General features: G+C 51.8%; 2 protein-coding genes across 2 annotated transcripts; one reads left to right on the top strand and one right to left on the bottom strand.

The window, feature by feature from the left end:
• The first annotated feature begins 6,105 nt into the window (after positions 1–6,105).
• On the top strand, positions 6,106–7,156 carry LOC133902255 (protein BZR1 homolog 3-like). Its single transcript, XM_062343872.1, has 2 exons — positions 6,106–6,411; positions 6,992–7,156. Exons 1-2 carry the CDS (start codon positions 6,106–6,108, stop codon positions 7,154–7,156), a joined length of 471 nt encoding a protein of 156 aa, XP_062199856.1.
• A 139-nt stretch (positions 7,157–7,295) lies between these two features.
• Positions 7,296–11,405, bottom strand: LOC133909818 (uncharacterized). The gene is made up of 2 exons (XM_062352366.1): positions 11,192–11,405; positions 7,296–10,871 (listed from the first exon to the last, which is right to left on the bottom strand). The coding sequence occupies exon 2, from the start codon at positions 10,773–10,775 to the stop codon at positions 7,509–7,511; it is 3,267 nt and encodes a 1,088-aa protein (XP_062208350.1). The 5' UTR covers positions 10,776–10,871; positions 11,192–11,405; the 3' UTR covers positions 7,296–7,508.
• Positions 11,406–12,367: the final 962 nt, after the last annotated feature.

Genomic DNA, 12,367 nt, shown 5'->3' with positions numbered 1-12,367 from the left:
ATATAATTAAACTAATTATCAGTTACAACTTATAAAATTTTATTTTTTTTAAAAAAAATACGCTTGCGTTCTTGAACGGACGAAATATTTTTTTCCTCTAGCTCGCAGTCGCGACAATGAATTTGTGACCTTGAGCATTCTTTGGGCCTGGCGTTGTATCTGACTAGGCCGCAACTCAGTGCAGCAGTGGCAGTGGCCCATGGACATCTTGTCCCTCCTCCCGTTTTTGGTGCACTTGTTTCTGCATTTAGCCCACGACCGACTCCATCAGGTTTCTAAAGACGCGGCCTCACCGGCGGCGGTAATCTCACAGGAGCAGGAGGGGCGCCGCTGCAACGCAGACGACGGCACCACCCTTTTTCTCGGGAGGAAGACGACGCTTAGGCGTCGAAGTATTTACAGACCATGGCATCCGAAAACTATGGTTTTTAAAGTATCATTTCATCTGTGAAATGCTACGATATATATGAATACCACAGCTTTTTACAATGTCAGTGAAAACTACGATGCGTTTGGCAGCTATAGTATTGATGCAGTATTTTGTTTAGAGAAGTAGTCTAATCGATATATACTACACTTTTTTTTATTTATCAAAGTCATGTGCACGCATATCATATTACTCAATCTTGTTACGTGATTTTACACGAATAATGTTCATGACAGATATCGTACAAGGACACGTTCCTATATACTCCTGTTGCAGCAATAAAGTGTCGTGTCGGATCAAGTCCATATGGTCCTCCGATAAAGATGACAACCGTGAAACATGAACAATACCATATAAAGAACAATGAAAAGAGTTTGTACAATAGAAAACAATATAGTGCAACATGTGTACCTGTGTCTCTGTGTAGAATGATGCATGCATTTATGCATATTAGGGGAACGTCACACACACGAGCAAGTGAGGGAGCAATCAATGGAGCTCGGTTTTAGAATGAAGAGGGTGCGAGTGGATTTAAAAAAAAAACTCCAAAAATTACATGGTATTTGATATACTACGGTTTATAAAACAACAATTTTGTTACATTCAAACACTTCAAAGTTTTTAATACTACGATATGTTTCAGAAACCATGATATTCCCTCAAAACTTCAAAAATAGTTTGCTTGGCCTTTTTCGCGCAACTCCATGGAAAGGGAAGAGAAGATTGGTGCCCGGCCTCCTGCTTCTGTGTGCGTCGCTTCTTGAATACCTGCATGCCACGCAGCACAGAATGCGGCACAATCATCACCGTCCAGAAAGGCCAGCAGCTCCGTCACTCAGGGCGACGCAGCTCTGGCCGGTCAGGCAGCGCGGAGGTTCTCCGACTGACTGATGGATGGAGTACAGATGGATTGAGACGGACTGTAGAGAATGAGAGAGTCTGCTCTTTGTCTGCAGTGCTGCAGTAATTCTCAAATATTCCTCTCCTGCCTAATCCCAGGAAACAGGGTGCATATGCCCGACATGAACATGATGGTGCAGCTGAATCTGAACTTTTTCACTTTTCACCATCTTCCTTCGACCCAGGTGGAAGGCATCAAGCCATGCATGGTACTTGGTGCTCGTCGAGTTCAGGATGTTTTTGTCTCAACCTGTTCGTTGGTTGCTACTAACAGGCGCCTTGATTTTTTTTTTCATATCTAGAAAGATTTGGACTTCTGAAATGATATGGTCTGATTTTGTAAGTGAGCAAACAATGGTTTCATTTGTTCATCGCAGTTCTGTTACCCTTGATGCATACTGGTGTTTAAAAAAAATGTATTTATTCTGGGCTCTGTATAAGGCATGCGCTCAACTATCTGATGCATAGTGGTGTGAGCGTGTAAAAGCATGCCATGAAGAACATCGCAGTTGTGACTAGTAGATCAACTCGCTTTATTTTGGCGCATTCGAGGGATATTTTCTGCCCAATGGCAATAGGATGAAGATGTCCATGATATTCATCAGGCTCAATTTGTGCCTGGCAAGAAGAGACATATGGGCATGCCAGAACGTGATGAGAATTACTGCAGTTGGAACGTAACTTTGAAACTATACAGCAATATCACACAGCAAATAATCGTGATCTAACACTGCAAGACAAAAGGAAGAAACTGGACTCTGGATTTGTCAGTAAAAAAGCAGCTGCATCTCTGAACTCCATGCATGGCAATAATTTTCTTGTACTTCCCTTTTCTTTTTTACTTCTCTGTTTGTGCTTGCCTGTACATGTAATTAGCTTCCGTACAGAGTTCTCCTTCAGTAGGAGTACTTACCATCTCTCTGGTCCCTGATGCTTTTCCTCATGCACATTTTCCCACTCGTAGCAACATTTGCTATACTAATCTTGCATTCCTATGCATGCACATGTGCATGAACACCATGGTCAAAGTACACCAGTGGCTGGAGGCAACATGGCACACCTGAACCTTGACCCCAAATGCATGTGTGCCTGCACGAGAATTTTGAGATTCTAATGCAGATATCTTATGACTCATCATAATCGGATGATTCTTGCTCCTCTTTGACCATCAATTTGCCCTAGAAGATCTCTACGACTCTACCGTTATCACAACCACTGTCACGTGCCGGCGGAGTATTAGATGGAGGAGGGTGGCGGAGGGCGTAACCGTGAGAGGTAGCCGGCCTTGGTCCTGGACTTTGTCAGCGTGGTAGATGCACCATGATCGGCGACCGCACCAACGAGACTGATGAGGAGACCAACCCAAACTGGACTAATCTTTGCTTGTCTTCATTGAATAACAATAGTTCCTCTTTTATAAGGTTGAATTGCTGCTAACAAACTAACAATAAAATCTTTAAGCTAACAACCCGATAAGGATGCTAATAATTATGGAATCAAACTAACTAATGCGGCAAGCTTGGATGATCTTCACGCCACCTGCCGCGTCTCTACGATCCTGATACGCTGGCCATAGGTAATTCCCCACATGACAACCACCAGCAAATACATACATATAAACTGTAAATAAAAAGAAATGGAAAAACATGAGTACCTGATGGTACCTAGAGCGCATGTCTAGCTTGGTGAAGTAATGTGCGCCGTGAAGCTCGTCAAAGAGTTCCTCGGCCATTGGGATCGGAAACTTGTCCTTGATGGTTTATCATTGAGTGCTCGATAATCGACGCAGAAACACCATGAGCCATCTCGCTTCTTAATGAGGAGTGCCGATGAAGAGAACATATGTGCTAGGCCAGATGACGCCGAGGTGCAGCATCTTGTCCTATTGGCACTCGAGCTTGTCCTTCTGGATGTGGGCGTAGTGGTAGGGGTGCACGACCACCGATGTCGTGCCAGGGACTAGTTGGATACGGTGGCTGATGTGGCGCACTAGCGACAAGCCTTAGGGTTCGGCGAAGAGAGGCGCGAACTTATTGAGGAGGGCGCCCAACAAAGGTGTGCTCGGTTCGGTCACTGCGCTGAGTGTTGGAGGAGACGGTGCATCCACGCCCGACCACAGGAAGCGTTTGCCATCTCGGACGAAGCACATGGAGTGGCGAGCGAAGTCCCATACTATGGGTCCTAGCGAGCTGAGCCATTGAATGCCTGAGACTGTCGTATCCCCCCAGAGGGAGTGCATAGAAGTCGATGTCGAACACGTCACCGCCGATGGATGTCTTGAAACTTGCCAAGGGTCGTGACACGGTCTCCATTGGCGACGACGACACTAAGGCCATGGCATAGCTGGATGGGGATGCCTGCCGTGCATGCTGCCGTGGCGTCGATGAAGTTATGAGTCGAGCCCGAGTCGAGCAGGGCTGTGAGCACAATAGTCCCCACATGAGCATCGACCTTCATTGTGTTGGTGGCTCATGTGCGAATGCTGGTTAACGCGTGCAGCGAGATGCTTGGTTCCTCCTCTTGTACCGAGATTGCCAATGAGGCGGCCGACATGTCGTTGGCGTCGTCAAAACCGATGATCTCAATGACGAATAGTCATTTGCATCGGTGGTCGAAGATGTACTTCTCATCACAATTATAGCATAGACCCTGCTCTCTCCATGCTGCCATCTCTGCAGGTGTAAGCCGCTTTCGCTCAATTGCTTATGCGAGGGTGGTGGTCCTGCTGCTGCCCACAGGAGCTGATGACGTCGAAGCCAGTGCGGTAGAATCCGCGGTGCAGGCCATCGATGTCGTATTGGTGATCGGTGATGAGGGTGAGCACGAAGACGAACGCGACCCGCCTTGCATGGTTGGGGCATCTAGAGTCGGCAAGAGCTGGCGTTGATCATACGCGCAAAGCCAACATGATAGCGTCGTCCATGGTCACCGACTTGTGCAATGCCACATCAGTTTTGAGTGGATTGACGAGGCCGGTGACAAAGAGTTGGACTTGTTGTCACTCGATTAGCTCCGTGTCGTGGCAGGCAAGGGTGAGGAATTGATCGCAGTAGTTGTTCACAGAACCGTCTATTGGAGTTCGGCGATCTCTCCCAGTGGGCTGTCCATCATCGATGGCCCAAATCGAGTGTGAACAAGTTTGACGAAGCGCCGTCAGGAAGGAGTACCGGAGTTGAGTTCCAGCCTGTAATACCACAGCTGAGATGCACCCGTCATGTGCAGGGACGCGTACCATACCTTGTGATCTTTAGGTGTGTGCTGACCATGGAAGAATTGGTCGCAACAATTAAGCCACGTAGTGGATCTTCTTTTTTGTCGAATGTGGGGAAATCGAGCTTGTGGTAGCGTGGGTGGAAGCGGGTGTCGCTGTTATCGTCATGGAGGATGGGACGGGACTAGCGCGTGCCGCTAAACGATGGTTGGGTTAAGGATTTGCTTGTGTCACCGAATCTGCCCAGGGTGCCCGTGTCCTCATCGTGCGAGTCCCCGACGCCGTTCATTGTCATGCGTGCATTCTCCAGGTGAGCGATGGCTAGGTTCAACGCCTGGACCTGTTCGGCACCTTAGAACACCGAGGCCTGAAGGCTGATGACCTTGTTTGGCAGGTCCTTCAGTGTTTGTGCCAGCGGCACGAGTGGTTCAAGGGTGACGAATTGGGTGGACTGCTCGGCCATGTGTGTTGAGAGGTTATTGACGGCTTTGGTGAGCACCTCCATGGGATCAGAGCAAGAGCTAGCTGATACCAAGTTGTCATAGGAGTATTAGATGGAGGAGGGTGGCGGAGGGCGTAATCGTGAGAGGTAGCCAACCTTGGTCCTGGACCTCGTCGGCGTAGCAGATGCGCCGTGATCGACGATCGCACCCACGAGGCAGATGAGGAGGAGAACAACACAAACTGAACTAATCTTTGCTTGCCTTTATTGAATGACAATAATTCCCCTTTTATAAGGGTGAATTGCTCATAACAAACTAATAATAAAATCTTGAAACTAACAACCCAATAAGGATGTTAATAATTATGAAATCAAACTAACTAATGCAGCAAGCTTAGATGATCTTCACGTCACCTACTACGTCTCTGCGGTCCTGATACGCCGGCCTTAGGTAATTCCCCACATGACAACCACCGGCAAGTACATACACATGAACTGTAAATAAAAAGAAATGGAAAAACCAATAACTAATTCAGTTTTGATCTGCTAGGGTACACCAGCGCCGAAAGCCAGAGCTGCTTGCATATTGGCCATGCAGTGTATGCACACTTGGATGCGTTACCATGCATGTAACATTGTAACTTTCTCTAACTGTTAGGCTTGTGGTTCTCTCTTGGCAGTACACTGGTGTACACCTGCATCTGCATGCATACTGGTGCTCAGTACGAAAGGCAGGCACGGCTGAAAAGGCAGGTAGCTAGGATCCAGAATGGAGCATGAAACCATTGGATGTACTGAGGTGAAAATATTCCTCTGTTTCTGGCAATGACCTGCAGCATCTCCTGCTTCCTCTGCTGGTAGAGTACGGAGTACAACCCAAGTGCTCAACACAGATGTTACATGCTCCCAACTACATTATTCCTTCTCAAACTAACACTCACTCACGTTTTTTTTTTGGGGGGGGGGGGGGGTTGTGCTGCATGAACTAGGAGCACTTGCTTTTTACAATGTGAAAGAAGCTGCAGCTTTTTCACACACTATATATATCCACCGCAAGTGGAGGTGTAAGTGTGATCGGAGAAAATGGAGGTTGGAGCCGGGAGAGAGGAGGGAGAAGCGGCGGCGATGGTGGAGCCGCTGGCGGGGATGAGGGGGTGCATCCGCTCGACGCAGGGGCCGTGGACGGTGCGCCGGCGGGACCGGGGCGGCGGGGTGACCACGTCGCTGAGGCACCCGACGCCCCGGGAGCGGGAGAACAACCGGCAGCGCGAGCGGCGGCGGCGGCAGGTGGCCGCCAGGATCTACGCCGGCCTGCGCGCCCACGCCGGGTACACGCTGCCCAAGCACGCTGACCAGAACGACGTGCTCCGGGCGCTCTGCGCCGAGGCCGGCTACCACGTCGACGACGAGGGCAACGTCACGATCCTCCAGGTCAGTCTTTCTCGCCCATGCACCGTTCTCGCCGCATTTCGACGTAAAGCGCGTTCGCCTCTTGCACCGTTCCCTTCGTTCGTGCATGGAAACATTATCATTGGCTCGGCTCGCTTTGACGTTGTCCTTGAGCAACTCTATCAAGGTTAATTGAGCCCCTTATCTGGCCATTTGACAATTTTGATCTGCAACCAACTCGCTTGTTTCGTCTGTACCAATAAAATGTGAAATGCATTTACCCGCAAAAAATGTGAAATTGATTTAAGTCTGTTTTCTTGTAATACAGTAGTACCAATAAGAAGAGAATGTCCAGTTTTACTGTCAGGCAAAACGCGCATGTGTCCATTAGCATGCCATTTTTTTGTTGTATCCGGTTGGTCAAGAGTTAGACATAACTCAGGTTTTTGTAAGCTGGTAAATGATTTTTTTAATGATCAAATCCACAAGAATCTCACTGAAACAATGTAAGTTATCGCAACCGGCTAGTGACGTTGATCTCTGAAACCTTCTCACATATTTTCAGCTTTAACGGAAGTATATTTGCCAGCACCACCGATATTTTACTCTTGTTAATCTGCAGCCTCCCGACGGCGCCGCAGGCCCTAGCAGCAGCTCCGGTCATCAGAAGCCTTCCTCCTACAGTGGAACAACAGAGGCAGTGACTCTGCAGCAGCAGCAGCAGCAGCATAGGGAGGAGGAAGTGAAGCTGTCACTCGAGCTCACCCTTTCTTTCACCTACATGTAACTAGATTAACTATCTCTAGCTCGAATTAATCCCTGATTATTTAGGTGCATTCACATAACTAATATAGTACTACTAACTAGCAAGTTAGCTAAGTACTGTCAAAGAATATTGGAAGTTGTAACTCACGTCAAGATCCTTTGAACACTATCAGCGATGCCATGACAATTCGGCATGCAATTCATATGAGCATGGCTGCATAACTGTGAACCATAGCTATCAAGAAAAAGAAAGAAACTTTATTGAACTACTAGCAGTACACATTTGGCAGTGAAGACGGATGGCAAAAACAAAGAGCATCGCGCTAGGAGAAAAAGAAAGCAAGCGAACTAGCGAGCTGATCGATGGTTATAGCTCAGCTCAAGCTGCCGTCTCGGCGCAGGCCGACTCCCTCGTTGACGCCGGAGACGAGCTCGGCCTCGAAGTTCCCCGACGACATGGACGGCAGACGCTCGTACACCCTGGACCCGAGGTGCTGCAGCTTCTTCTGCTGCGTCTTGACGGTCTTGCTGATGATCTTGTAGTTCCACCGCTGCTGCACGTACACGGCGGCCGCTAGCGCCACGGCGGCGAGCGGGATCGCGACGTCGCCGAACCGGGAGTAGAAGTCCAGGCTCGTGTTAACGAACTCGTACTCCTCCGCGAAGTAGGGGTTGATGGCCGGCGTCTTGATGTAGTCGTACAGGTGCGGCAGCAGTCGCACCGCCGTCACGCCGGTGTAGTAGCTCTTCTTCAGCGGCTTGCAGTTGATCCGCCACACCACGTTGCCGATCACCTGCGGGAGGAGGTACAGGTCCTGCGCCAGCCCTATGTACTCCTCCAGCGTCACCGCCCACTCGCGCAGCGCGTGCGTCTTGCCGCGCGAGTCCATGTAGGAGCCCTCGTCCCGCACCGGCCGGCTGTACACGCTTACGTAGTGCGCCATGAGGATCACCGTGAAGCCGACAAGGTGCGCGCCGAAGCTGTAGAGGAGCACCTTCCGGTCGCTCGGCACGCGGCCGGGCTCCAACGGCGACCGCGTCAGCAGCCGGATGCGCGACCGCCACACCTTCTGCCCGAGACGGAGCGTCAGGAGGAACGCGGCGAGGATGAGGATCTTGACAATGCAGTCGATGGTCCAGTAGAGGCTGCTCTTGTCCACCTCGTACGACGGCGGCGTGCCGTCGGAGACCGCGGCTATGCGGGCGAACAGGGCCTCCGCGCCGGTGATCAGGGGCACGCTGTACCCAACCGCCTGCACGCCCAGCATGACCAAAGACACGTACGGCATCACGTCGGTGTTCGCCTTGATGTACATCAGCTGGCTGAACTCGGCGGCGATGGCCCCGGTCAGCGTCGCGATGCGGAGGATCCCCTCCACGCTCCGCCTGGACAGGATGTCCTGCCGCTGCGTCTGGTACATGATCGGCAGCGTCTGGAGCACCGTCGCGTTGAAGTGCAGCGGGTCGCTGGGGTCCCGCGTGCTGGCGATGTGCACCTTCGCGGTGGGGTTGATCAACCACCGCGCCGTCGTCGGCGGGTACTCCACCCTCATCTCGATCGAGCAGTCCATGCCGTCCTCTACCTCTTTCATCGCCAAGAAGGCTCGCCGTGGAACCTGAATGCTCCGGCAGCCGATCAGGTACATACGGCCGTCCACCGGGTTGTACACGCCTTCCAAGAACAGGGTCGACACATTTTCGTATTGCTTCCCGCCGGGAAGCGTAAGCTCCGCTGACACGTTGAGCAGAGACAACTCTGTAGGCAGCGACGATGTCGACGAGGACTCTGGCTGCGACGACGTGGACGAGGATTCCTTGCCGCCTCCTTGTTCTTCTGGCATTCCAGAAAACGCGGCGGTCTGCGAAGTCCGGCCGACGAGCGATTCGAGCGAGAGCACCTCGAGCTGAAGGAACGGCCGCTCGAACCGTTCACGAGGGAACGGGTCGGGTACGGCCGCGACGTGGAGACTGAGATCGTCGGCGAGGTTGGACAGGCTCACCGCGTCGTCGGCTAGGTTGGCGGCTTTCCTCGGGTAGCTCAACAGCGACTTGGCGATGACGGTGCCGAAGTCGAACGGCTCGCTCCGCCTGAGGAACTCGCCGGCTTGCCTGTGCTTGGTGTAGTTGTACGCCATGCTCAGCGCCGCGCCGCCCGAGACGCCGAACCGGTGCCAGAGCTCCGACGGGTGCACCGTGCGTTTTATCGTCAGCGGGAAGTGGGCGACGCCGCCGCTGCCGTCTACGCGGCTGATCTGCCCCACCGTGATGCTGCGGTGGGTGATTGTGAAAGTGGTCTGAACGTACAGGCACACGCGCGAGTGGCACGCCTTCTTGCCGACGCCGAGGCAGCCCACCATGCAGAGCTGCCCCGTGGACGCGCGCCACACGCCCTCGACCGAGAGCGTCATACCGCTAAGCCCGCTACGCTTGCCCGCAGCGTACTTGTGCTCCCACGGTGGCACGGCGCGGAACACGGCCGACACCCTCGCCGAGCTCACGCCGTTCAGAGCGTTCGTCGGCTCGCACCGGACGTCCTGCATCAGGATGCTGACGTCAGTGAAAACGCCATCCGTCGCGTCGATCGCCTTGTCCGTCTCGAACGGCCCGAGCCGTCGGCAGAGCGCATCCGTCGAGTTGCACCGCCAATTCGGCACGACGGCGAGAATGTCCTCCGACGTGAACCGGTCCAGGATGCCGCAGTAGGATCTGCCCTTGTACAGCCCCCGACCGCCGCCGAGGATGTCGTCGCGGTACGGGTGCGAGCTGCACGCTTTGTCCACGAGCTCCTCGGAGCCGAACTTGTAGTTGGAGTACCCTCCCAGCTGCGACAGCAGCTGCACGGCGTCGAAGTACGCAGCGTCCGACTTGCCGTTCGTGCTCGTCAGCTCGCCGCGCACGGCGCGCGTCGTCAGCGTCAGCGTCTTGGGGTACCGGAGCACGAGAAGTACGTTTTCGTCCTTCGTGATCGGCGGCTGGAAGTTGTCGCGGTCGGTGTTCTTGGCCCAGTCCCATGGGTTCCCGGCGTCGTTTCCGCGCCTCGGGAGCAGGGCGTTGCCGACCATGCACAGCACGCTCTCTCCGTCGCCGTTCTCGGTGTACACGCCCTCGAAGAGGATCTTGATCTCTGTGCTCCCGGGCCACAACTTCATCTCCGGCGAGACGTACGGCCCCATCTCCGGGCCGGTGCCGTTGCGGGAGATGGCGACGCCGAGCACGCCGCTGACGTTGAGGGCCGTCTTCCCGCGGCGCCCCACGTCGACGTGCGTTAGCATGAACGAGGCGAGCGACAGGGGTTCCGGCGCTCCGTCCGCGGCGTCGCCCGCCACGTCGGTGCCGTCGAACGGCATCAGCGGCGCGCCATCGACGTCCTGCTTCCAGTCGCCCTTGACGAAGGACAACTCCGGCATGAGGGCGTTGGCGCGGTTGGCGTCGAACGTGAGCTCCGCGGCGTCGGAGAGCACGGACTGGCATTGCCGCTTGACGTCGGCGAAGCGGACGTACTCGTGGGGGATGAAGGGGCCCTTGTCGCCGCCCATCGGTTCCATTCTTTGGTTATTCCCGTGAAAGAAGTCAAACGAGGAAGCGATGGCGAAGAGTGGCAGCAAGAACGCGCCGATGAACTGCAAATTTTTCGACACCATTTCTGCAAGAGAGCAAATTGGTACCACAGCTTCTGACGGAGATACAAGTGTACAACTCCTTAACTATCTACTTCAGACTTCAGAGATTTGGTAGCCCTGCATTTAAAAAACAAGAACGACAGCATTACAATACAACTTCTTGTGTGGAGTGACGGCTGCCGAGATCTGGAGAACAAGAACGATTGTATCACTCGTGTATAAATCTCATGGACACATTGCAAACAGATAGCACTTATGTGCAAATTTTGGCACGAATTGCTTACCACTTTGGAGACCAGGAATCTGACAGTAAATTGTGCATACTTCTTGGTTACTTGGATGAGTGCAAATGTGCAATAGTAACTTGAAAAAAAAACTTCAAACATGCAGCAATATTAATCCACCAACAAGATCACACAGTGATTTCAACTACTGACCTCAACATAGAAATTTCTTCAGTCCCCTTCCTGCGTCCAAGAACTGGTACCGAATAGTCCAGGACGGCACTAACTCCTCTGCTCTAGTACAGTGCATGGATTTCTGACCAGAATGTGTCAGATCTAGAACAGTTCGTGGACCAGATTGGATCACTCGGAATCTAATCTTATAATCATCCATGGATGCTTCTGTTGCATTATTTTTTCCCGTCCGCTAATCCCTTCGGCTTCATGGAATCAGTGTTCTTGAAAGATGGGCATTATAGAATTGCGTTTGACTTAGCGAGGCAGAAACCCAGAAGCAGAGGGCACCCTGTGGACTACCAACAACACCCCTACCCGGTAGAACATATTCCAGAGCTGCCACTAGTGTGTCATGTGCTACTGCCACTCTGCTGTGAACTGGAGAGGGGCACTTTGGGTATTAGCACGCAACATCTGGGTTTAGCGAGAGAGGTGCAGAGAGTTGACGAGGCTACGCAGGTGGCGCGCGCGGCCCCCGCGGCGGGCATCGCGGCCGGTGCGCGGCAGTCCATGGCATGTCACGCCGGTGAGGACGGCGGCATGTGAACTCACGTGACCAAGGAGGAGGAGGAGAGTAAAATATTTACCTTGTATTCGTCTCCTGTTGCGGCTTGGACGGCTCACCGGAGCTCGGCGACGTTCGGGTTGCAACGCGCAGGGCGGCGACGGACTTTGCTATCTCCGCCTCGGTCAGTGGCTGTGGTGAGAATGCAAAATTTTCACTACGCTTGCGCAAACATAGTTTATCAGGTTCGTACATTTATATTATGATTTATATTGAAGATATAGGTAAAATAATCATAAGATAAATAAAAAAATAATGGACGAATAATATTAGGTAAGATAGATGGACAACTAAAATAAAATATATATTCATAAGTTCATGTAGACTTGTATTTCTCCGTGGTGACTATGCTTTATTTTTGAGAGGATTGTGATGGTTGCGTGGGTAGTTGAAAGAGGCTCATATTTTTTCCGAAGGGGTTGGATCCATTATATTATTATTGAAGGAGAAAAAAGAGTCATCATATTTGTTTTAAGGTAAAAAAATTATCACATTAATAAAAAAAGAAAAAAAAATCTAGACCATTCATTGTTATGAACATCTAACGGTCTAGATTAAACCAAAATGCCTATACCAAATACGATTAA

Source organism: Phragmites australis, chromosome 2 (genome assembly GCF_958298935.1).
Source record: "Phragmites australis chromosome 2, lpPhrAust1.1, whole genome shotgun sequence".
Lineage (NCBI taxonomy): Eukaryota > Viridiplantae > Streptophyta > Magnoliopsida > Poales > Poaceae > Phragmites > Phragmites australis.
The sequence above is the reverse complement of the archived record's forward strand: the minus strand, read 5'-3'. Positions and strand labels throughout refer to the sequence as shown.